This window comes from Sesamum indicum, linkage group LG13 (genome assembly GCF_026168435.1).
Source record: "Sesamum indicum cultivar Baizhima isolate 11 linkage group LG13, ASM2616843v1, whole genome shotgun sequence".
Lineage (NCBI taxonomy): Eukaryota > Viridiplantae > Streptophyta > Magnoliopsida > Lamiales > Pedaliaceae > Sesamum > Sesamum indicum.
This window is the reverse complement of record NC_142669.1, coordinates 14,328,558-14,350,540: the sequence shown is the minus strand read 5'-3', so window position 1 is coordinate 14,350,540 and position 21,983 is coordinate 14,328,558. Positions and strand designations below refer to the sequence as shown.

Genomic DNA, 21,983 nt, shown 5'->3' with positions numbered 1-21,983 from the left:
AGTGTGTCATCTATGCATCATCATCCCCTCCATCCTCTCCATACGCTGCCACAGGCTGAGGGTCTCTAGATCTGTGGTCAATGATGATGCAGTGGCGCAGTCCTATATCATGTTCCAATAAAAGGCATATGCACAGCTGAACTCAAACTGAATACGCATCCCTTGTTTGGGTCACCAACTATCGTGATTCACAGCTGCTCCGTCATCTGGGCCACAAAGCTTGCTGAAGCAGTAGGAACATGCCCATCAGCGGGTGTCTGGGCCTGCTAGTCCTTCAACAACTACTGGAAGATCTCCTGAAATAAGACAAATTTAGTTAGTAAAAGTATAAATGATTATCAAAGTGTTTTCATTTTGATGTACTTACCGCAACTTTCTCTGTCCTACGCCCACTTCAATTATCGTTGGCCTTCTTCTTGTAGCATTTGGAGAAAAGTTCCATTTGCTTTGGCAGCCTGTCGAGCTGTGAATTCTGTGGGGGTGTTGCCGAATCATTCATTTCAAATTAGGCCATTAAATATAACCAAACTGATATAATTTCAGATGTGTTAAAGTTTTGGATAAATCGGGTTTACAGATGTTGAGATATTATATATGAAATGTAAGATTAATTTTTTAGATGGATGCTTCGTTCAGTCGTATTATACGATATTAAATCAGACCGTTAGATACGATCAGACTGACACTATCTTACATGTTTTGAAGTTTTGGACAAATCTAATTCAAGGATGAGGAAATGACGTATTAAGAATGTAAAATTTATTTTTTAGATGGATATTGGAACATGATATTATTTATTTTTTGTCATCTTTGTCGCATTATAATTATATATTATTATTGCATTTTATGGATAATTAAAGCTCACAAACTAAATAAAATAAAATAATTGGAATGAGTCCGGTTACAAAAATATGAAAATTCACCTGGAAAGTTAGATGACATCAACATTGAAGATCCATTTCAAATATAATTGCCCACTTCAAATTTTCCATTCCAAATCGTTTTTTTTTTTAGTGCAAGAAAAGGTGTTAGTTACTTTCCAAGATAAATTTGTTTCTTTTCCGACAAAAAATATTATCTTAGTTGAACCAATTCATGATCTGACATTACAAACTTTTAATAGTTACTTTTGTAGGCAAAAATAAGAAATATATACTAAATTTTGGTGTCAAGACAAACTAGATAATTAAAAAAAAAATTAGTTTTAATAATTAAAACACGAATTATCGTCTATGTTTATAACATGCATCACTATATTATTTTCAAAAAGGAAAAATATTCGAGTTGCTCATACAATTATATATAATGGCATTTATACATGCACACATTTAGATATAAATATGGATTTCGACTTTAATACTTTAAGGCTTTTCAACTGATTGATCAAAGGGAAGACTGATTTTGCTTTTATAATAACAACCAACCATAAAGAACATCCATTATTATTTCACTTTCTTGAATTGGTCCAAATTGGATTACATGCATGACCCATGCAATTCATCAATTTGACAACACAACTCTAATTTTCTAATGCCTTTTTAAGGTACATATAGCAATCTGCACCTTATACAAAATGCTTCAAAGAGAAAATTCTCATCGGCTTCCTCCATCGATGTGTACTTTGGTTGAAGGAAAGCAAACATCCCTTAACTTGTCCATCTTATAAAATGAGTTTAGCAATACTGTTGTAGGATAGAAATCGCACCCGACATTCAGAAAACTTCCATCTGTCGATATGATATTGTTTAAAAGATTTCTTGAGACTTGGCCACATTTTGTCTCTGGGAAGTCATTGACACAGAATAAGATCTTGATCTCGTTCTATTGAACTTACTAGCGTGTTGCTTGACCTCCAGAGGACGTTTCTCGACCACCTCGACATCCCACAACAACTTGTTGCGAGTTGTGGAACGATGGGGAATGTCGTGCGTGATACAGTTTCTCCATGGGGGAAGGCCTCCGTTAGGGCGCAAAAAGTTGCCCCAGAATGATTTCAGCCTTACTTGCATTCCATCCCTCAAGGGTTCCCATTCCGTTGCAGGATCGCAATAGGTTGGCGATGTTTGAACCACCTTTTTTCCTGTAACCCCTGGAAGTAATGGTGTGCTTGAGGCTGTTAAATACGTGTCGAAGCAGCTTTTCAACCGGATGAAGTCTTTCCCTTCCACGAATTCAACTATCCATACGGCGTTCTTGGCTGATTTTTCGCTGCTTTGGCTTATGGGCTCGGTGTCTTGGTAGATCGTTTCGCCGTCTTCTTCAGCTATAAGGTATCTGTCCTTGTGGCTTATGAGCCTGACTGATTTCGCTTGACGAAACAAATCCATTTTCTTGTCTTTTTGTTTTCTGATTCTTGTGCTGAAAGTTGAATAAATCTTGTTTAGATCAACAATCAGACCAAAGAATGATCAAAGGGTGTCCCTAATTTGTTCTAATGTGAGAAAAAGTCGAATGAAAAGTATGTGATTTGATCAGAAACAAACAATAAAGAAAGTGATTTGAGATAAATTCAAAGCCATCACCTGAAATCAATCAATGCAGAAGGCTGGACCAAACAAATGGTGTTCTTCTAGAGATTAGAAGATGGAAATATTAATACGTAAATGAGGTTAGAACCCATTTTATAAAAGGCCTTTGCCTAAGGAGAGGTTCTTCTTGCCAACATTCTTCCCAAGACCATTTTCCTATCAACAGATTCATATCAATTTGTACTTCTTTTGATTAGTTTTAACTTCAATCTCGTGTACTTTATGCGTTAGTTATAATACACACATCTTTGCCAAAGAGATATTGCCTAGAAACGAGGGTTGTCCTACAATTATCTCCTAACTAGCAACGTTCATATGCGATGCATGTATAGAAAGTTCTTTTTGACAAGTAACATTGATTTAATGAGAATTTTGTTTTATTTTTATTTGAAGTTATTTTTTATTGTTTGTTGTTAGGTTTTAGTTTTTGTAGCATTATCCCTCTCTCTATATTATATTTTTTATTACTAATAATTGAATCTTGTATTTTCAAATTCATTGATATATATATTTTGGAGGGTTAATTGCAAAGACTGGCCCGTGACTTGGGGGGGTTGCATTTTAAGAACTGTAATTTAGACCCTGGCAAAATATGTCCCGTAGCTTTAAAAAATGTGGCAAATCTTGCCCCCGTCCAGATCTGAACAAATTTAAGATAATTTTACTCGTTAACAACTTTAAAATGAGTAATTTAGTCCATTTTCAATTATTTTGCATTATAATGCATATTTTAATTTTATTTGAAAACTATTTTTTATTGTTTGTTGTTAGGTTTTAGTTTTTGTAATATTATCGCCCTGAATTATATATTTTTGTTATTATATTTGAATCTTTTATTTTCAAATTTATTGATATATATATTTTGGATGATGCTAATACTAATTAATTTTGAATCTACTAGAATGTATAGTAATATGAATATTTATATTGCAGTGTCCTATAATTATGCCAATCATATTTTACTATCAATTGTTTTAAGTACATTTTAGAATACTTGTATTCGTTCCGGTCGATATTTTTTACATTTTTCTTTAACTTCATACTTACAAATATTATTGTATACAAATTATTATTTTCTGTCTTTGTATTGTGAGTTTTCATTTCATATTTTTAATTTCCTTTCATTATGTTTTTCTTTTATATTGAAATAAATAAATATAAATATGGATATAGGTAGATAAATAATCTAGTGTATGTTTCCCACCTAAATTTTTGTGAGGCTTGGTAATGCCCATAAAAAGGTTGTGCTTGTTTCCTTTGATATTATTATTTGAAACATGTACTACTATGTTACTATTATTATTTATATTATATTTATTATTATTATATTATTAAAAAAGTATGAATGGCTCAAAAAAATTCTTGTACCTTTTTTGAATTACCCATTATAACCTTATAATTAATTAGTAGAAACACAATAAGTTATTTAATAAGGCTATAATGGGTAAGACAATTAGAATAATTATTAATTAAGTTCTTCAATAGGGTTAATTACATTTTGGGAGTATAAATGTAATTTCAAAAAACAAAATTAGGGAAAGATTAATTTCGCATTTTCAGAGGGAGTTTAAGTGTAATCAAAATCCGGCTTAAAGGCAATTTTCGTCCCACTTCAGGCCATTCTCGTTTTAGTCCCCTAAGTTACTAGGGTTCCATTTTGGTCCCGTAAAACTGAAAAAATCTCAATTTTGGTACAAATTTAGTCGGAAAGTTGAGTCACTCACCGAAAAAAGTTTGCATTGTGATTGGCTGAAAATAAACGAGAATGGAAGAAAATTGCCTTTAATCCTTAAAACCCCCTATTTCCATAAGAGAATAATTATTGATAAAGTTGTCCACCTATTAAACTTTAAATGAATATTTTATGGCTCCTCTTTTATTATGTTTTATTTGCGATATTTATATTGGGTATTATAATCATATTCCCCCAAAAAATTTAGAAATTCATATAATTAAGTTGATTTATCAGAGGTTAAGTAACTTATTATCAGTTATTTAATGCAACAGACCATTCCAACTTTATTTTTAGCAGAATTCAAACTGACCATGAGTACTGAAATAGCACAACAAAGACAAGAGGAGAAGAACATCCTAATAATACATGTTTCAAGAATCAAATTCTTAGGACTTGCAAAGAACAACTAAAGGCATGCATGCTCTTTTACCACATATCACCAGTGATGACCACCTTGAGCTCTTCATTTCCATATTCCTCTTGCTCTTCCTTAATTCTCAGAGCAGAGTTTCTCACGTAGATGCCGCAAGAATGCGCCTCAATCATCTGCAGAGTCGGAACGTTGCCGATCTGAGAAGGGATCTTCAGCAGATTGTAGCATTTATGCAGTACCAATCTCTCAAGTTTAGGGAAATGCCTGCTAGAAGCAACGTTCCATCGCGAGAACTTCATCCTATCCAGTTTCAAGAACCTAAGATTCTGAAACTCACCTTTTCTCGTCCTCCACCGTTGCCCCTCAAAGGCATCGGATGCTAATTTGAGCACCTCAAGGTTTGGCAGTTCGCCTATCACGGAGATTTTCTCCCAAGGCAGCATGATTTTAGATAGATTAAGCTTTCTGATACCTGTGGGGAAGTTGATCTCCGTGTATTCGCTTCTGAAACTACTCTGGAACTCCATTTTGAGTGATTCAAGCTGGCCAAGGAAGCGGAGATCAGGATAGCGGTAGGCTCCAGCAGTCCTGTGGACCAATAACGGTTGGCATATGCATTTGAGTTTGCGGAGATTGGGAGAATATCTCAAGATATCTTCATCTTCGAGCTTATAGATCCGAACAAAGGAAAGTGTGCGCAGGTTGCTTGTTTTTGAAACACGGCAGTCGTTGTCAAACTTTGCTTGGGCTGCAATGTGAACATATCTCAACCTTACAAATTCCAGGAGGTCAGAGGGTATAGTGACCACCGTTCCGCTTGCAATACGAAGAAATTCCAGTTTCCAAAAGCTGCTTATGGATGATGGTATGCGACCAGCTCCCAAGTACCTCAAGTCACGAAGCAGTGGAATTCTTTCCTCTTCGTATTTGTCCAACGTTCTGCTGGATACATCCAGGACCCTAACAAGTTTCATGCTCGGTAAACAGGATGGATCCGAAAGATGGCGCAGAAATTCTTCAAGGTGTAGGCCATAAGGTCTTGACAGAGATGGATATGAAGAGGGGCTGCTACGGTGCTTATCGTAGATCCATATGTCACTAAAGAAAAAGAATCAAGAACCATAACTATAAAAAGCATAACCAGAGCAACAATCACGAGAGGAATTTAAGTGTCAAGTAATTTCTCATCATCAGTGAAAACAAAGGGATTAGTCGAATACTTACTCTTTAACTTTAGCCAATTGCCGGAAGTTTTCTTCTTGAGCTTTTCTCAAGCACAATTCACGCAGTAGATCATGGATGCTGCAAGCTTTGACTCCGTTACTGGATTTACGTTTGGCAATTATTACCAGGCTTCTGTCGATCAGGTCCACCAAGTATTCTTCTGCTGTTGTCTCTGGGAGCTTCTCCTCTTCTTCCTTTATAAATCCTTCAGCAATCCATAATGAGATCAACTTCCAAGTCGGGATCTCAGCGTCTTCAGGGAATGCTCCAAAATAAAGGAAGCATGGTTTTAAGTGATCCGGAAGATGTTTGTAACTGAGTTCTAGTTTCTTCATGCGATCCTCTGGATCAGCAAAGATGTAGGAGCCTAAACTTTCTTCCACTTTTTTCCACTCGGTTTCTTCCTTCTTATTAGCGAGAATTCCAGCTATAACGACTACTATAAGAGGTAGTCCATTGCAAAGCCCAGCAATTCTCTTACCGATGTTCATCAGATTATGAGGGCAAGGCTTTCCTTTAAATGCCTTCAGCTGTAACAACTCCCAAGATTCATCATGTGACAAGAGACGAAGCGGGTGAATAACGCTATCAGGCGGAGCCACATCTTTAATCTGACTGGTGAACATTATTCTGCTTCCATTTCCATCATCTGGGAAATATCTCATCAAATCATCCCAAACAATTGGATCCCATATGTCATCCAAGACAACTAGGTACCTCCTGTTCTTTAAAGTTTTATGCAACCGTTCCCCCAGCTTTGCATCGTCCATGCTCGAGGCTGTTTCCCTGTCGACCTCTCTTAGTGAACTCAAAATGCCAGTCAACAGACTTCTCCTCTGATACGTTTGAGAAACAACACACCATGCGCATTTGTCAAAGTGGCTGTCAAGATCATTGTACAATTTTTTTGCTAGAGTTGTCTTACCAAGTCCAGGCATGCCGCAGATTGTAATAATTTGAAGGTTGTCCGTTTGTCCTATTAGTTGATCCAGAATTTCGTCTGCATCTTTCTCAAATCCCACCACGGTGCTATCATCTGTAGGACTCGTCGTGTCTTGTAATGATACTGTTGCACTAAAATCTTCAGCAACTTTAAACACTTCAACGTCACAGTTCTTCTTTGTTTCTCCAAATCCAGCCCTGATAAGGTTAATGTTCTTGACAACATCAGGGAGCCTGAGGGTGAGATACCATACAGGAAGATCTCCAGCTTTGAACGAACTAATGAGATATTCAGCTTCACAAGCCAAATCCCCGACTTGCTTCACAGCTTCTTTGGATTCTTCAACCTTTTCAGGGTTCTGCTGTTTTATATCCTTGAGGATAGATCTCAAGAACATCAAATCCTCATGGAGAATTCTAATATGATCCTTCAGGTCATCAATTAAGTCAGCTTTGGCATCCATTACTTGCTTCATATCATCAAGGACAGAATCAACAATGAAGAGAGAATCCACAGCAGTCTGCGGGGTTATGCAACTCTCCAGCTTTGAGAATTTGACGCAGTGCTCTTTAATCTCAGCATTCAAAAGCTCAATCTTTCCCAACAAAATCTGGAGCCCTGCATTCGTGCTGCTGGCTATGACTCGATCCATGACAAAAAAACTGGAAAAAACTACTTTTCCAGCTTCATCGGCCACAGCCTCAAATTCTTCCAAGAGAGTCTTGACTTCCTGAAGGTCAGAGATGAGCATCGGCCTATCACCGAGAACGGTGACAAGAAATTTCAGCTCCTGTCGAAGAGTGCCAATCAGATCGTCACCTGGGATATTCGGATCAGTTTTACAATCTAGTACTTGAAGGAGGAAGTTGACGAAGCTGATTACAAGTTCATTTCCCTGGAGACTGGTATCTGAAAACTTCGGAACCACGAAGAACTTCTGAAGATCTGGCATGATTGAAGCAACCATCTCTGAAAAATTCCTGGAAACTTCAGAGTTTGAGCCAAAGATGCAATCTGAAGCCAATTCATCCAGAGCTCTTATTTTGTGACTAAGTGCATCATGTTCAGAGTTGGAGCAGAACTTTATCACATAGCAGAAAACAGCTGAAAGCTGTGATGCGTTCCAGGGAAGATCCCCATCAACGTATTCACTTTCTTGAACCCTCATTCCACTCAGGCTTCTCAAATAGCCCGACAGATTCTTGATAGAAGGAGCCATCTCTCTCCCCTAGATGATGTGAATATAGTAAATGGAGAGGCTCCAAAGTAAAGATTGAAACGCAATGAGACACAAAGAGATGGAAAAAACTGGGAAAGCACTGTAATCAGAGTGGATGAGTTCAAATGATGAGAAGTCAACGCTTTGGTTTCAAATAGTGTTTCTTTTTTTCCTTTTTTCTTTCATTTAGGTTACAAATAGTGTTCAGATCAATATCTTTTGAAACAAAGAAGCTCGTTAGACCCTAAACCAACTCTCGTCGGACGGTTCATAACTCTCGTTGGCTCGAAGAATTTTGCACATCATAAAGTTTAAATATGATATTTTCATTAGATAGATCGAACTCACATATAAAACAACAATACGAACGTGCATGACTGCACCAACACTTTTATTTAATAGGTACCAAATTGATCATTCTTATATATTAATAACTTATTAAATAACCTCATTCATAATTATTTTTAGCTTAATATTAAGTAATTATTTTGTCCATAAAAAAAAATTAATTTGTACGACTCTCAAATGGTATTGAATAAATTTATGTTTACTTTATAAATATTGCAAAATAAAATAAATAAAGAAGGTGATAAGTATGATTGGTCAAATTGTGGTTCATTTAATTTAATAGGTACCAATTAATCATTCTTGTATACTAATAACTTATTAAATGACCTACTTAATAGGTATTTTTACAATACCTATTTACAATACTAATCTCCGAATTGTATATTGAAATGTAAGATCAAAACTGAAATGCAATGCTCCATCACAACACAACATAATATGGAAGTTTGAGGTATGGGTAGGGTGGGAAGACCACATTACAGGTGCATTGCTACCTATATTTTTATATACACAACAGTTTCCGAGGGATGGAAAGAAATTACAAGTTGAAGTTGCGTAGCCGAGAAACATTCGACTCACAACTATAAATAAACGCAATAAAGGTAAAGCAGGGTAAGGGTTGGGTAGAAGATTTTTCAAAAATCAATTTCATACACCTCCAACAGAAGATGGATGAAGTCTGTATAGAGGCTGGCAACAACAAGGAAAAGGGATCGGCTTTCTACAATGTCCAAATTCTTGCACTCCACAAGACAAATATGCAAGCCAATGTTTTAAATTGGAAGGAAAAATACTGCAATTCAACAACACCTACCGTACTACATCCGACCACCACTAATAATACATATACTTGAAAACATGCAAGGGGACTTCCACCAGGGATGAATTCACTACAAAGGTAACGAGAAAGAGCGAAAGAAGTTGGGGTCTACTAGGCAAGAAAATGTCACATCAAAATATAAATAACGGGATATTGGGCAAAAAGTAAAAACATATGAAATTAATATACATCAGTAAACGGCTTATTTAAGATTATCGAAAAACTAATCCTAACCCAACTGAACAACAGATGTATTTAAAATATTGAAGCTAATGTAGATGAAAATCCCATTTCTTGGCGAGATTATTCCTAATGTGGGTAGTAAACATGGCCTTGGGGAAAAACGAGTGCGCCATTTTGTTCCCAGTTGTAAGACTCGTGCTTTCACTTATACACTCCCAATTGTATAATGAACCATTCCACTCCCACTTTCCTCTTCTCCTTACTGTTCAAAGAAGCATTCCACCACCGCCGTCACCTGCCACTCAAAACCACTCACACACCACCTTCTGCCTCTCGTACGCGCAGACAAAGCTCTCAACCCGCCATCATTCGGAGGTATAGTAGCAGTGAGAAACCGTTATAGCGGCCGACATCTCGTTCGCTCCACTGCATCTATATGATATTGCGGCTCAACCCCAAATCCCCAACCTTCCGCCGATTTTTTAAGTGCATAAGCTTCACTTGCTATTGAGCACCGAAAGTCCATCTGTTCGCGTCTCGCCGATGGAGGAAACTACGTCTTACCCATCCATCGAGCCCTCTAATTTCGACCTAATCGTCGTCGGCACCGGCCTCCCGGAATCCATCATTGCCTCAGCTGCGTCTGCGGCGGGAAAAACCGTCCTACACCTCGATCCTAACCCATTTTATGGTACCCACTATGCATCCCTCCCCCTCAACGACCTAGTGTCTTTCCTTGAATCCCAATCCGGACCCCAATCTCAACCACCCGAAACCTCCAGTGATCATGCTTCTATCTCTCTCGTGACTCGCCCTCTCTACTCCGCGCTGGAAATCAACACATACTCATCTGAACCCATCGACAACTCCAGAAAATTCAACCTTGACTTGGCAGGTCCTCGCTTCTTCTTCTGCTCGGATTCAATCATTGATTTGATTCTCAAGACGGGAATTAATCAGTACATGGAGTTCAAGAGTGTGGATGCCAGCTATGTGAGCGACGCGGAGGGCAAATTGGAGAATGTGCCTGACAGCCGGAGTGCTATCTTTAAGCATCGGAGTCTGTCCTTATCTGAGAAAAATCAATTAATGAAGTTCTTCAAGCTCGTACAGGGGCATTTTGGGAACGAAAGTGAGGAGGATAAGATACCTGAACAGGATTTGGAGAGTCCATTTGTGGAGTTTTTGACCAAAATGGGGTTGTCGCAGAAGCTAAAATCGTACAGATCAATTCTTCACCTTTTCTCTATTTTTTTCTGTTAGTGAGGGTTCTTATTTTCTTGTTTGTTCTTTTGTTTTTGATTACTGATATTCTTTTAGTGTAAATTGCTTTGCCTCTTCAATTTTAATATACTTTTTGTTCTTTTGTAATAGCGTGTTATGCTTTGTGCAGTCTTGTATGCTTGATTAGACAATTCTCAGTTTTTAATATTCATATTTGTCCTTTTGATGTGTTCTGATTTCGTACATGGACGAATGCTGATCCTCAATTTAATTGCTTGAATTTGTTTAATCAGTTAATCGTGTAGTGTGTTTTGTATTTCTTCAATCAAAATCTGAAAACTGTGGTTTTAGATTACGTAGTTATGTTCTAGGAGTAACATTAGAATGTGTTACTCTAACTTATTATGTGAAAATTACGAACTTAGTGAGCAAATACTTGTCTCTGTATCTTGGAAATTGTTTCCTAAATTGATTACTTAGGGTCAAATTGTGTGTTTATGGTTTGAAAAACTCAAAACAAGTATTAAAATGACTTTTCTTGTGGGAAGTTTTCATTAGGATTTTCTTCAAGGGTCATGAAACGGTGAGGTTGTTTAGTTAGTTGGTTCTTTGTATGTTTTGCAGCAATCATTATGATGATTACTGATATGTTCAGGCATATGTTTGAATTTCCTAGTTGTTGGTAATTCCTAGTTGTTGGTAATTCCTGGCTGATTGGTTCCCTCTTGGGTTTGTGTTCTTCCTGACCTGAAACTTTTGTCCTCCAGGATTATTTTGTATGCGATAGCACTGGCTAATTATGATCAGGACAACTTGGAGGTTTGCAAAGATATTATCAATACTAAAAGTGGGATAAATCATTTGGCACTATATCACTCGTCCATTGGCAGGTTAGTTTTCTGTTTTCTTTTTCACATGTAAGAATGATGTAATCATAGAAGAACGTTTACATTGCCAGAACTGCTAAAATGATTTGCTGAAAAATAGAATCTAGTAATTCCACATAAACTTCAGCTTCACGTGTATGATGAAATAATTGTGACAGGCAGCAAACTACTGAAAAGGGAACATATAGAAGTATGGTCAAGCCCAACTACTAATAGACTTGATGTTCCTAGGTTTACACTCTACTCATATAGAATTTTCTCTTGGTCCACCCCACACTCAGCTCACAACATTTTGCAAGATTGGGCTTATTTTGGACAAGTTTATATTTTGGGATTTTTTTGGTTAAAAGGACAATATAAATTGTAAAATAAAATCTATTAAACTAATTCCTCCAAACATATTTCATGAAGATTTTTCCATAAAAAATATATGTTAATATTTTTCAATTTATAGCGTTTATGTATTAACTATAGTTATTCAAATAAATTTAATCTCTTAACCTTACTGTAGTTCCTAAATAACTAAACAAGCTCAGCATGCTTTGGTTTGAGCCATATGATGCTCAAACTTGGATCACAAATTGGTCGGACCTAAATGAATGGATCATGCTAGGTCCAGCTCAAATTAAAGTAAGCTTAAGTGAAATATATTGGTTTGAACAAGTAGGCTTTCAACTTGTTCATTCAATTGACAATTCTAGATAGAAGTGCATGCATGAAAGTTGTGATGTTGCATGAGGCTTCTCCCATTACAGTTTTTGGGTTGACTAGTCCTATCTAGCAACCATAACATTGACCTTGTAGTGCCCGTTCATTGTAGTCAACTGAACATATGGCCCAGGTAACAATGTGTTAACCTTACTAGTGGCTTTGGTATGCCTCTGCCTCTTACAAAGGAGTACACAATAAAAGTTAAATTGATTTTTCTTTTATGCAGGTTATTATGTTCAGTGGATTCTCTAAATAGCTATACTTATATCTATTAATAGAAAACTTCAATTGAGACCGTCTTATATCAATGCATGAAGGGTTTATTCAAAATATTTTTGCTCTTTGAAATGAAGTTGCCATCTTTAACCCACCTATGCAGAATGTTCATGTATTTGCATCTCTAGTGTGCCATTTTTATATGAACAAACCTCGTGGTTGCTTTTCGTGGTTCGGTTGTTTTCGTTTTCTTTTTTCTCCATGGCGTGGATGTGGGTAGTGGTCGAACTACAGTTTAATCTGCTATAATGTTAGTTGAGATTTAATTTTGAATTTATGATAAAATAAGTAGGAGACGTTTCCCCTAACCAAAATCATGTATCATTGTTTTAGGTGTGCATACGTGCTCCTATATTTCAGTCAACATCCAAAGGAATCTCAAATAACATGCTTGGTAAACACTATTTCCAGTATGTGCTTTTCATGTCTTTGCTGCACTCATGATATTTTAGATTGAACTCACTAGGAAATAGATTGCAGAAGGATGAGTGTGGTAGGTTTGGTGGTACTTGAACCACAGAGGTGGGTAGACTGAGTGAAACTGCAAAGCACGTAGCTGCATGCGTCATTTCAGACACATTTAGAATGAAGGAATTTTTCATCCAGGGAATGAGTTATTTCTTCCCTTGTTTTGTTTTTAATGGGTTATCTTGGGTTATTCTTGTATTTATATTTCCAATTGATCATGTAATAAGAAGTTTCCTATAGGCCAAATTATGAAGTTTAAAGGAAGCAACACGTGCTTGTTATGTTGTTGGAGGAGTTTCATGCTATAATTTAATCTCGGACATGATACTGCAGTAATTTAATTTACAACATAAGTCAGGAGCTGCTGGATGTATCTTTCAGGGTGGGAAGTAAATGCACATGGAATTTTTGGTGGCAGCTGACTGGACTTAACACTCTTGCCTTTGGCAAACTGCATTAGATCATGCACTATTCAGAGCTGTGACTGCTCTGAAAATTAAAGTTTAAATTTTAAGAGAGCTGACTGGGTTAGTTTGAATATTTATGGGAAGGGATGAACTTTATGAGTCATGGAATTATTATATAAATGAGGAATTAGAATGCTAGAATTGAAGAGTGAAGAGGAAATTGCAAAATAAGTAGTACATATTGGGATGGGAGAGAGTAAGAAGCAGAAGAGAAAGTGTTTAGCCTTGCAAGGATAAAGCATTCAATGCCACCTGCAGTATATATATCTGATAATATTCTCTAGATTGAAATACGAAGATAGGAAAATTTTATGTAGACCTTAAATTAGATGACTTGCACTAGTAAGGTAACACTTGGATTCTAACTAGCACTGACGAATTGGTTCTAATACCACCCTTGAATACCAAGCAATAAAACTTGATGACCTGCTTAATAATGATTACAAAAATGTACTGCAAAAGATCACCTAAGTACCTTTGCTCCTGAACATTATGAAACTCAGGAAAATTTGAAGAAAGGCTCTAAGATCACTGATTACATATTCCTTTAGGTCAAGATTACTTTCTTGCCAGGGAGCTTCTAACCTCAACCTTGACTTCGTAATGCCATCATTTATTTGCTTAAGATTCTTGTCCAGAAAAGGGGACCTGATTTTTTTTCTGTTGGTTAAGTCTTGTCGGGTAGCTATTAGGAGAATTCTTGTCTTCTGAAGAACTATTTTGTAAAGCAGAACTAAAAGGGCGTAATAGAAAGGTCTTAGGTATAGTGAAGGGGAGAATTGATGACTTACTGAAAGAAATTTGGGTATTTCATATATGGAGAACGAAAATGGTCTTTCAGGCTATAAATATATTTCAAAAGCAGGCGCTAAATGGGGAATCAAACAAACTTATAACCGTACGAAACACAAACAAGGGGATGTTGTACCTAAAGTCTTCACTGAACAGGCATTCCCACCTAGAGTGAATCATCTAAGGATTAGTGTATCCTGGGAAATTGTAATTACCCTTTCCAAGCCAATTAGTAGTTAAGAATTGTCGCTGCAGGCTATTGTAACATTTTCAAGAAGTGTGAGCATTGATCAAGTAGTTATAATAGAGTTATAATTCTTCTGAGTTCTCTTAAGTGACTTCGGCTCTGCAGCTGTGCATATGTGTTTATGTTTAATATGTAATTTTGTCTAGGAAGTATAAATGCTGTGGATCAGGGGTGGTAAAATGAATCCATATCATATTATGCTTTCTATGCATCTTATATCTCATCTCGTTCATTTGCTCTTTCTTCTGTATGCTCGGCAGTTCACTTGTTAACACATTAAGATCCCTCCCTTTAGTTTTAATAATTGCAGCAGACTAATCAGTATATTTTTTTATGCACTCTTAGATAATAAATATTGACAAATCATAAGGATGTTTTACAAAGCTTGTGATTATTTAAATAATTATAACTTAACTCAAAGAATGGAAGATGAGGCAGGCCTTAATTGCATTTGCTCAACCTTTTTAGGTTTCCTAATGCAAATGGTGCTATGATATACCCGATTTATGGTCAAGGGGAACTTCCTCAAGCTTTTTGTCGTCGTGCTGCCGTCAAGGGGTGCATTTATGTAAGTGTAGTTGCACATTTTGGATCATTGATTATTGTGGCCATCAATATACGTTTTGTCTTTCGCTTTCTGCCTCTGCTTGAGGTTATGATTATTTATACATGATGATACTGTCTTTCTTTTTCATAGTCTTTTTTGTTTCCCTTATGCGCATTAGCTCTTGATAATACATGCTTCTAATTTTAGGTGCAGCATTGGATATTTGGAAAATGCTTCCATCCATCCATATTGTGTTGAAAATACGGAACTTTGACCCAACACAGTGTTTGTATGTATCGAGCATACGTGTTATTTGGTTGAACTTTGACCGAGTAGTAAAGATGAAATTCGAATATATATGCTTATATACACATCTGTAATGAATATATTTACACATTTACAGTTGTTTTTGCTTTCTAATTTTCTGTTCAAGTTTTTGCGAACTGAAGTCTTTTCTGGAGTTTCTCGACATATCAGTTACTTTCTCCTATCTCTATAAGCCTACACGCAACCCTCGTTTTCTTCTTGAAAGGTCCTACCATAACATGATTCTGCTACACTGTTTATTACCATTAAATGACTCATGTCAACCACGTGTGTATTAGATTATCCACTATGATGCATAGTTGAGAAATTAATATAACCTTTAAACTTGATTCTCAAAGTTGATCTCACTGAAAGTTTGGGGAAGTTTCTGATTTATAGATGCAAATGTGGCAAAAACAATGCTTTGAGATATTTACTTGTTCTGAGTTCACTGATCTAGTGATAAAGTGAAACTTTGCCTTGATATAGGAAATTATAATCGGTGAAGTATGGGGGTTTCAAGTTGGTTCGGTGAGGAGATTGTTTTCCTAATCAGTTTATTGTCGATGACATTTTGGAACAATGAAAGTTCACTACGATTTTTTAATTCATATCGGACTGAGTAGCTTAGCCATCACTGAGGGAAGTTAACATGAATAACAACGCTCCTTTCCTAGTTATTATATATAAATTTGTGACTGCTGTTTTAACTGGCTGAGATAGACCATATCAACCTGAGATTTCGATAGCATTTGGTTATGCGAACTACTTGTTAGTTCTAAGAAATTTATAGTCTTTTTATACAATTATAGATTATAGATGTCCTTGTAATTTTATTTTTTCGCACATGATAAACTGGGTACTCCGTCATGCCTTTCTCCATGGCCCTTGGCGAAAGAAATATGATAAAACTTAAAGTGGCTGAAGAAAAGACAAGGGTGATAAATGAAAAGCTGAACAGACTATGGGTCATGATATCCTTATGTGTCCATTTGTCTTCTTCACCGATTTTACCAGCAAATGGTCCATGAATTGTTCTAAGGCTTTTTGCCAAATACAGCAAAAACATGAAAAAATCTTTCTGGCATTGCCATTTCAGAGATCAATATATTTTCTTCAATTTTAGATTCATATTATTTTTATTTTTTCATGAATGAGATCAGATGATAATAGCTACCCTCTCAGTTTTCTGTTTTATGTTTCCTTGTGTGTTTTTCCAATTAATAAGATTTGAAGCTGTGTTTTTCCAATCAATAAGATTTGAAGCAAAATGTAATCAACTGCATCCTGCCACCCAGGCATTACGTATTAGAGTAGTGTTCTATCAGACTTTGAAATTAATAATCGAATTGATCTAAAATGTCGGTTATAGTTTTATGAAGTATTAAGTTCTAGGAAAGGGATTAATTGAAGGGGATAAAGAGACTGGCTATTGGCTCTGAACCATAACTGTTTAAAGTAGTTGAATTGATCGTGAGGTGCATTCTAGTTGTACTTTATATTCTGAAAATGGTTCTGTGCAGGGATGGAGAGAATCGCTACATCCATCTGCTTGCCTCCATTATCTAATGGGTGTCGGTTAAAGTTGTGTGGTGGGGCCTTTGATATTATGTGTTAGTGGGTCTGGAACATTTGGCATTGAGTTATCAAATCGGTAATTATCAAATAAGTAATATGACAGGAGGAGCTTGCCAGAAGGTTTTTGGCTAAAAGACAGAGAGTTGCATGCAGTTAGTAATAAAGATAACCATGTGTACTTGCACAAAATGATAAATGAGACAACAGTTGTTGATGGTGGCCATGGGTGAACTTTGTTGCTGAGTAGTGCGTCAACTTTCATATAGGTCAAAGTACATAAAACAAAAATGATGGTGGGTGTTGGGCCTCATGTTGGTACTTAAACAGTTAAAGCTGAAGAACTACAAAATAGGCACCTTTCTGTGAAACCTTGTAAAGTTACACCTACTTTGGCCAATACCAATTTATTAATCTTGTAAAACTTCCTACCCCATCTCTCAACTCCATGGACTGATTCTTGGCTTCTCCTTGGAGATCATTTTTCTCTTATGGTCTCTTTCCTTAAAAGTATGGATACACCACTTTTTAATATTTGCTGATGGATTTGAAATTAATGGGCAAAGCTTTTCTGCTGTTCCCTTTACCATTAGGTTTGTACCATTTACAACCAATGCCTGATTCTGGGCCTTCTACTCTTTTTGTTCTCCTTTTCTCACTCTAACGCTCCCATTATTTAATATCTTGTACAGGTCTTGCGGATGCCCGTAGTTGCTGTGCTCATGGATAAGGTTTGAATCAACTTTGTGTCTTGTTTCTTATAAGAGAATTGTGGCTGAGGGGTGCCTAATCTGGTCATCACATGAGTGCTGGATCAAAATATGTCTTATGGCATTTCATCATCAGTTATCTTATTTGTGCATGCTTCTGATACAATGAGGACATTTATATCACTTTTCATCCCAATTTGGACTTTTCACAGGATGATGGTACGTATAAGGGTGTCAAGCTAGTCTCGGGTCAGGAGTTATTCAGCCCTCAGCTCATTGTTGCTCCGTCTTTCACGTTTCCATCAACTCTGGGTCCTTCTCCTGCACAGGTGGCAAATTCTTGTGATGCCAAAGAGAAGGTTGCTCGGGCAATATGCATTGCAAAGAAGTCTCTAAAACCAGAAGTCGCTAATTGTTTGGTTTTCATCCCTCCAAGATGTAAGCGTATTTATACATTTTTGCTGACATTTTGAAAACTAATCTTCAATTTGCTAATTATTGTTCCAATGCAGCTTTGTACCCAGAACAAATTACGTCCATCCGTGTACTCCAGTTAAGTGGAAATGTTGCAGTTTGCCCTTCTGGGATGTAAGTTTTATTCCATCTCTTTTTGTATCAATTGAAATTTGATCATATTCTTCTCTTCTATGTTTCACAAACTTTTTGTTGGAGGTTGATTCCTGGCTGAGAATTACATTCTAGCACAAAAATTCCTTTGTGATGATTCTCTGGATAATATTTTTTATTACTGACTTTATGAGAAAAGCCATTTCTTAGGTTTGTATGTGGAATATCATACAATGTGCATTACATTATCCACTTTGTTGTCAGGTTTGTGACTTATCTGTCGGCGATGTGTGGTAATGTTGAAGAGGGGAAAAAATTAATAAATGCAGCCATAAATGCACTATTCTCTCTGCCTACCCCTGGAAACTCTGAAAAGAGTGCCGCTGATAGTTTAAGTGAGCATATTGAAGAAAAACCCAGATTGCTTTGGAATGCTTTGTATATTCAAGAGCTGACTACGGTTCGTCTCTTGTCCTTCAACTTCTCTGCTATGATTTCTTTCATTTTGTTGAATTTACTGTATACCTGTATTTCCTCGCAGTGAGTATTTGAGGTAATATTTCTAAATTCTCCCCCAATCAAAATATGCTGCTGTAATATTCCCAAAATTTTTCCCATTGGCTATGTGCTTCAATTATCCTCACATGATTTTTGAAATTTGGCAAATTTGGCATATTATCAAATTCAAAACCTCTTGGCAATATGATGTTGTGTCAAATTTTATTTTTGGAATGTTCAGCCCCAAATTTGCTAATCCAAATGCTGTGAGAGTATGATTTTGATATTTCCTTTCTAAAGTGAAATTTCCTCTCTAAACCGGAAGTATCTTCCTACGTCTTACGAGCAATGGAGACTCACTTTTTTCTTGTGAATGCCACCAACTTGTCATCAGCTATCCTCTATTGGTTCAAAAATTTGTCAATGATAAACTGAAAGTCAAGCAATGATAGAACTGTCATGCTATTCTGAAGTTTGCATTTAATTGTTATAGACAGATGCATCTATCTGTTCCCTCTAAACGTAGAAGAAATTAGCAATCCAATGTGGTCATGAGTATGAGTAACAAAGATAGGACATCGGCTTTTTGGTCATTGCTATCTATTGGACAGAATCTCTTCACCGAAGAGAATGGGACAAACCATGAAAAAGTTTATTTCACTAACCCTCCTGCTACGTTTGGTGGTGAGGAAGGGTTTGTATTTCATGAATTCCAACAATTTAATGGCCTAAGTCGTGTCTTGTTGGAACTTTAAGGATCACAGATTGTTTTGATAATTAAATTATCTTTTTAGCTGCATGGTTTATGGCACCTAGCAAAGCAGGCTGTGCAAGACAGAGAGGCTTAATGCATGGTCTTAGGTATTGAGTGTTCTGTTGTATACAGAATAAATGTAAATGTCCATCGATGTGTGGATGAGATGCATGAATTTGTTTGACTTCACTGCCAAATTGCAGACCCTGGGGAAGATAGAGTGGATGGTTGTCATGAAGGGGGGGAGAGATCTAGAGATTATGATTAATGTGCGATTTTGTCCTTGATATGGATGTAGCCATTAGTTATATTTCCATGTTTTGGGTCAAGTCTAGGTGTACAAATTGGTGGATTTAAATACTCTCATCCGCCCAACTAAAAAGAAAAAAAAAAGAAAAGAAAGAAAGAAAAAGAAAAAAAAATCATATTATTAGGTCTTTATTCGACGTGTCTGTGAAGAAATCCCTACTTTTACTCTGTTAGTTTGTGATATTTATGATGTTTTACTGGTTGCTGCCTTCCAGGGTTCTTTTGACTCCATCAGCCGCACAATGATGCCAGATGAGCATCTAGACTATAATAATCTTCTGGATGCAACGGAAAAGGTAACTGTTTTCTAGTTTAGTATCTGCCAAGACTTTGTAGTCTATGTAGTTTTTCTTCATCCCACTGCGGAGTGTGAAGTCATAAGTTTCTCAATTTGAGTGTCTCCTTGCACTATGCCCAGGGTTGAATGAGGAACATGGGTGTTTTGCGAGTTCCACTCCGTTATGCATCTGTATAATGCCTGTGTGCTGTTTCTTTTGCAGCTATTTCGGGAAATATATCCTAATGCAGAATTCTTCTCTGTAACAACCTTATCTGATGAGAATCTGGATGATGGTGGTTCTGAGCTAGATCCATAGAGGAAAACTCTTGTTATTGTTTGGATATTTTAAAGCCTGTCTCCTGCTGGAGCTCTGGTACATGCTTCTGTTTCTCAGCACAGTGGAGTTTGTGAATTGCATATTTTGTCACCTCTAGTATTAATCATGGAAATGAAAGATGTGAAAGGTGTAAGTTATATTTCGGTGCAAAAGGTATAAGTTAAATTTGCCTCCATGCTTTCTCACTCATGCTTGACTGTGCACATAGTCATGGTGGAAGATGTTTTTGGCGGTTACACTGCCTTATTCAATTAGCACAGTTGTCAAATTCCATGGATTCTCTTTCCTCCAATACGAGCTTCCAGGAACTATCCTGCTATTTTCAGTTGTTTAGGCATGCGGTCTTGGATCATTGGTCTTCAGAAAGATTTCAATCCCTAGGTATATTAATTTCTTACCTTCGATGAGGCCACTTCAAGAATTTGCACTTTTTGTATTGCTGAAGCCAATGTGCAGCTGATGTTTGGTCAAGAAAACGGGCTTTAATACCAGTGTCTTTTATGACAGTAGTCTCCAATCTACTGTGAAGATCATCTTGTGTGTCAGTGGTAGTATATTGGTACTTCCTCATTTGAGCTGATCTTGTGTAAGGTTGGCTACTTGTAATGTAATTACTGTACATGTATTATCCTCGTCGAAACGTTCATGAATTTGTGAATCGAAGCAAATTTGTGTAGTTTCAAACTTCCAATCTACAGGACATTTAGAACGGTAAAAATAATAGTTGATTTAAAAATAATATCGAAGAGCTATTCACTTTGCTTGGAGTTATTTTTAAATGCTAGCCCTTATGGCACGCCATCTTTGTGTGTATATAATAAATAATTTTTTTTACGCTTTAAAATACATTATGCATAATAATGAAATATATAAATTAACATATTAGATTTCAATAAATATATAAATAAATAAATTTAACTTAAATATGTTATCGAGACAAAAAAGAAAATTGGTTTTGCGGTTGTTCCTTGCTAGATAGAAGTTCTGGCAATTTGGTATAGTCTAACTCTATTGCCAGATAGAAGTTAAACGAAGAAGAAGTAAGTCCAACAAACACTATTGATTGGTGTGTTTGGATTGTCTTGGTTCTATACTTGATTATGTCACTGCAAATTACGTCATATACATGAATTTTCATGTGAGATATAAATTTTATTCTAGATTTGAAAGTTATTCACTAAAAGGGGAACGTGCAAAAATAATATTGAATACATTAATTCTAAATATGTAATTTAAAATATTAAGAATAAAATTTACCCAATCAGTAAATAAGCCAAACAATCTTTAAATTTATTAAACTGGATAAGACACACACACACATATATATATATATATAAAATATAGCATAAATTATTATTAATTATATTAAATTATAAATATCAACTTGATCATATTTTTATGAATATCACTTCACTCACAAAAATTATTAATTTAAATGAATCCAATGCCTAATTGATTTAATAAAATTTCAATAGATAAATATAAAGTTTATAATTTAAAGAATTTGTAAATTCATTATCGTTGATATTAAATACTATAGTTCTAAGAATAATATTTTACTTATCATTGATATTAAATACTATAGTTTTTGCCATAGGATCTTTTAAACAAAACTGGCAATTAGTACGTACACCAATCTAAAAAATAATACACGA

The 21,983-nt window shown here is 36.1% G+C and overlaps 3 protein-coding genes across 3 annotated transcripts; 1 reads left to right on the top strand and 2 right to left on the bottom strand.

Moving 5' to 3' along the window:
* Positions 1-1,447: 1,447 nt before the first annotated feature.
* LOC105176093 (uncharacterized) lies at positions 1,448-2,703 on the bottom strand. Its single transcript, XM_011098794.3, has 2 exons — positions 2,523-2,703; positions 1,448-2,358 (listed from the first exon to the last, which is right to left on the bottom strand). Exon 2 carries the CDS (start codon positions 2,325-2,327, stop codon positions 1,746-1,748), a length of 582 nt encoding a protein of 193 aa, XP_011097096.1. The 5' UTR covers positions 2,328-2,358; positions 2,523-2,703; the 3' UTR covers positions 1,448-1,745.
* A 1,797-nt stretch (positions 2,704-4,500) lies between these two features.
* LOC105176114 (putative late blight resistance protein homolog R1A-3) lies at positions 4,501-8,176 on the bottom strand. The gene is made up of 2 exons (XM_020698697.2): positions 5,861-8,176; positions 4,501-5,734 (listed from the first exon to the last, which is right to left on the bottom strand). The coding sequence occupies exons 1-2, from the start codon at positions 8,020-8,022 to the stop codon at positions 4,690-4,692; spliced, it is 3,207 nt and encodes a 1,068-aa protein (XP_020554356.1). The 5' UTR covers positions 8,023-8,176; the 3' UTR covers positions 4,501-4,689.
* A 1,322-nt stretch (positions 8,177-9,498) lies between these two features.
* REP (Rab escort protein) lies at positions 9,499-21,088 on the top strand. Its single transcript, XM_011098793.3, has 9 exons — positions 9,499-10,593; positions 11,365-11,487; positions 14,914-15,013; positions 17,566-17,604; positions 17,796-18,021; positions 18,096-18,171; positions 18,415-18,610; positions 19,927-20,007; positions 20,212-21,088. Exons 1-9 carry the CDS (start codon positions 9,917-9,919, stop codon positions 20,305-20,307), a joined length of 1,614 nt encoding a protein of 537 aa, XP_011097095.1. The 5' UTR covers positions 9,499-9,916; the 3' UTR covers positions 20,308-21,088.
* The last annotated feature ends 895 nt before the right edge of the window (positions 21,089-21,983 follow it).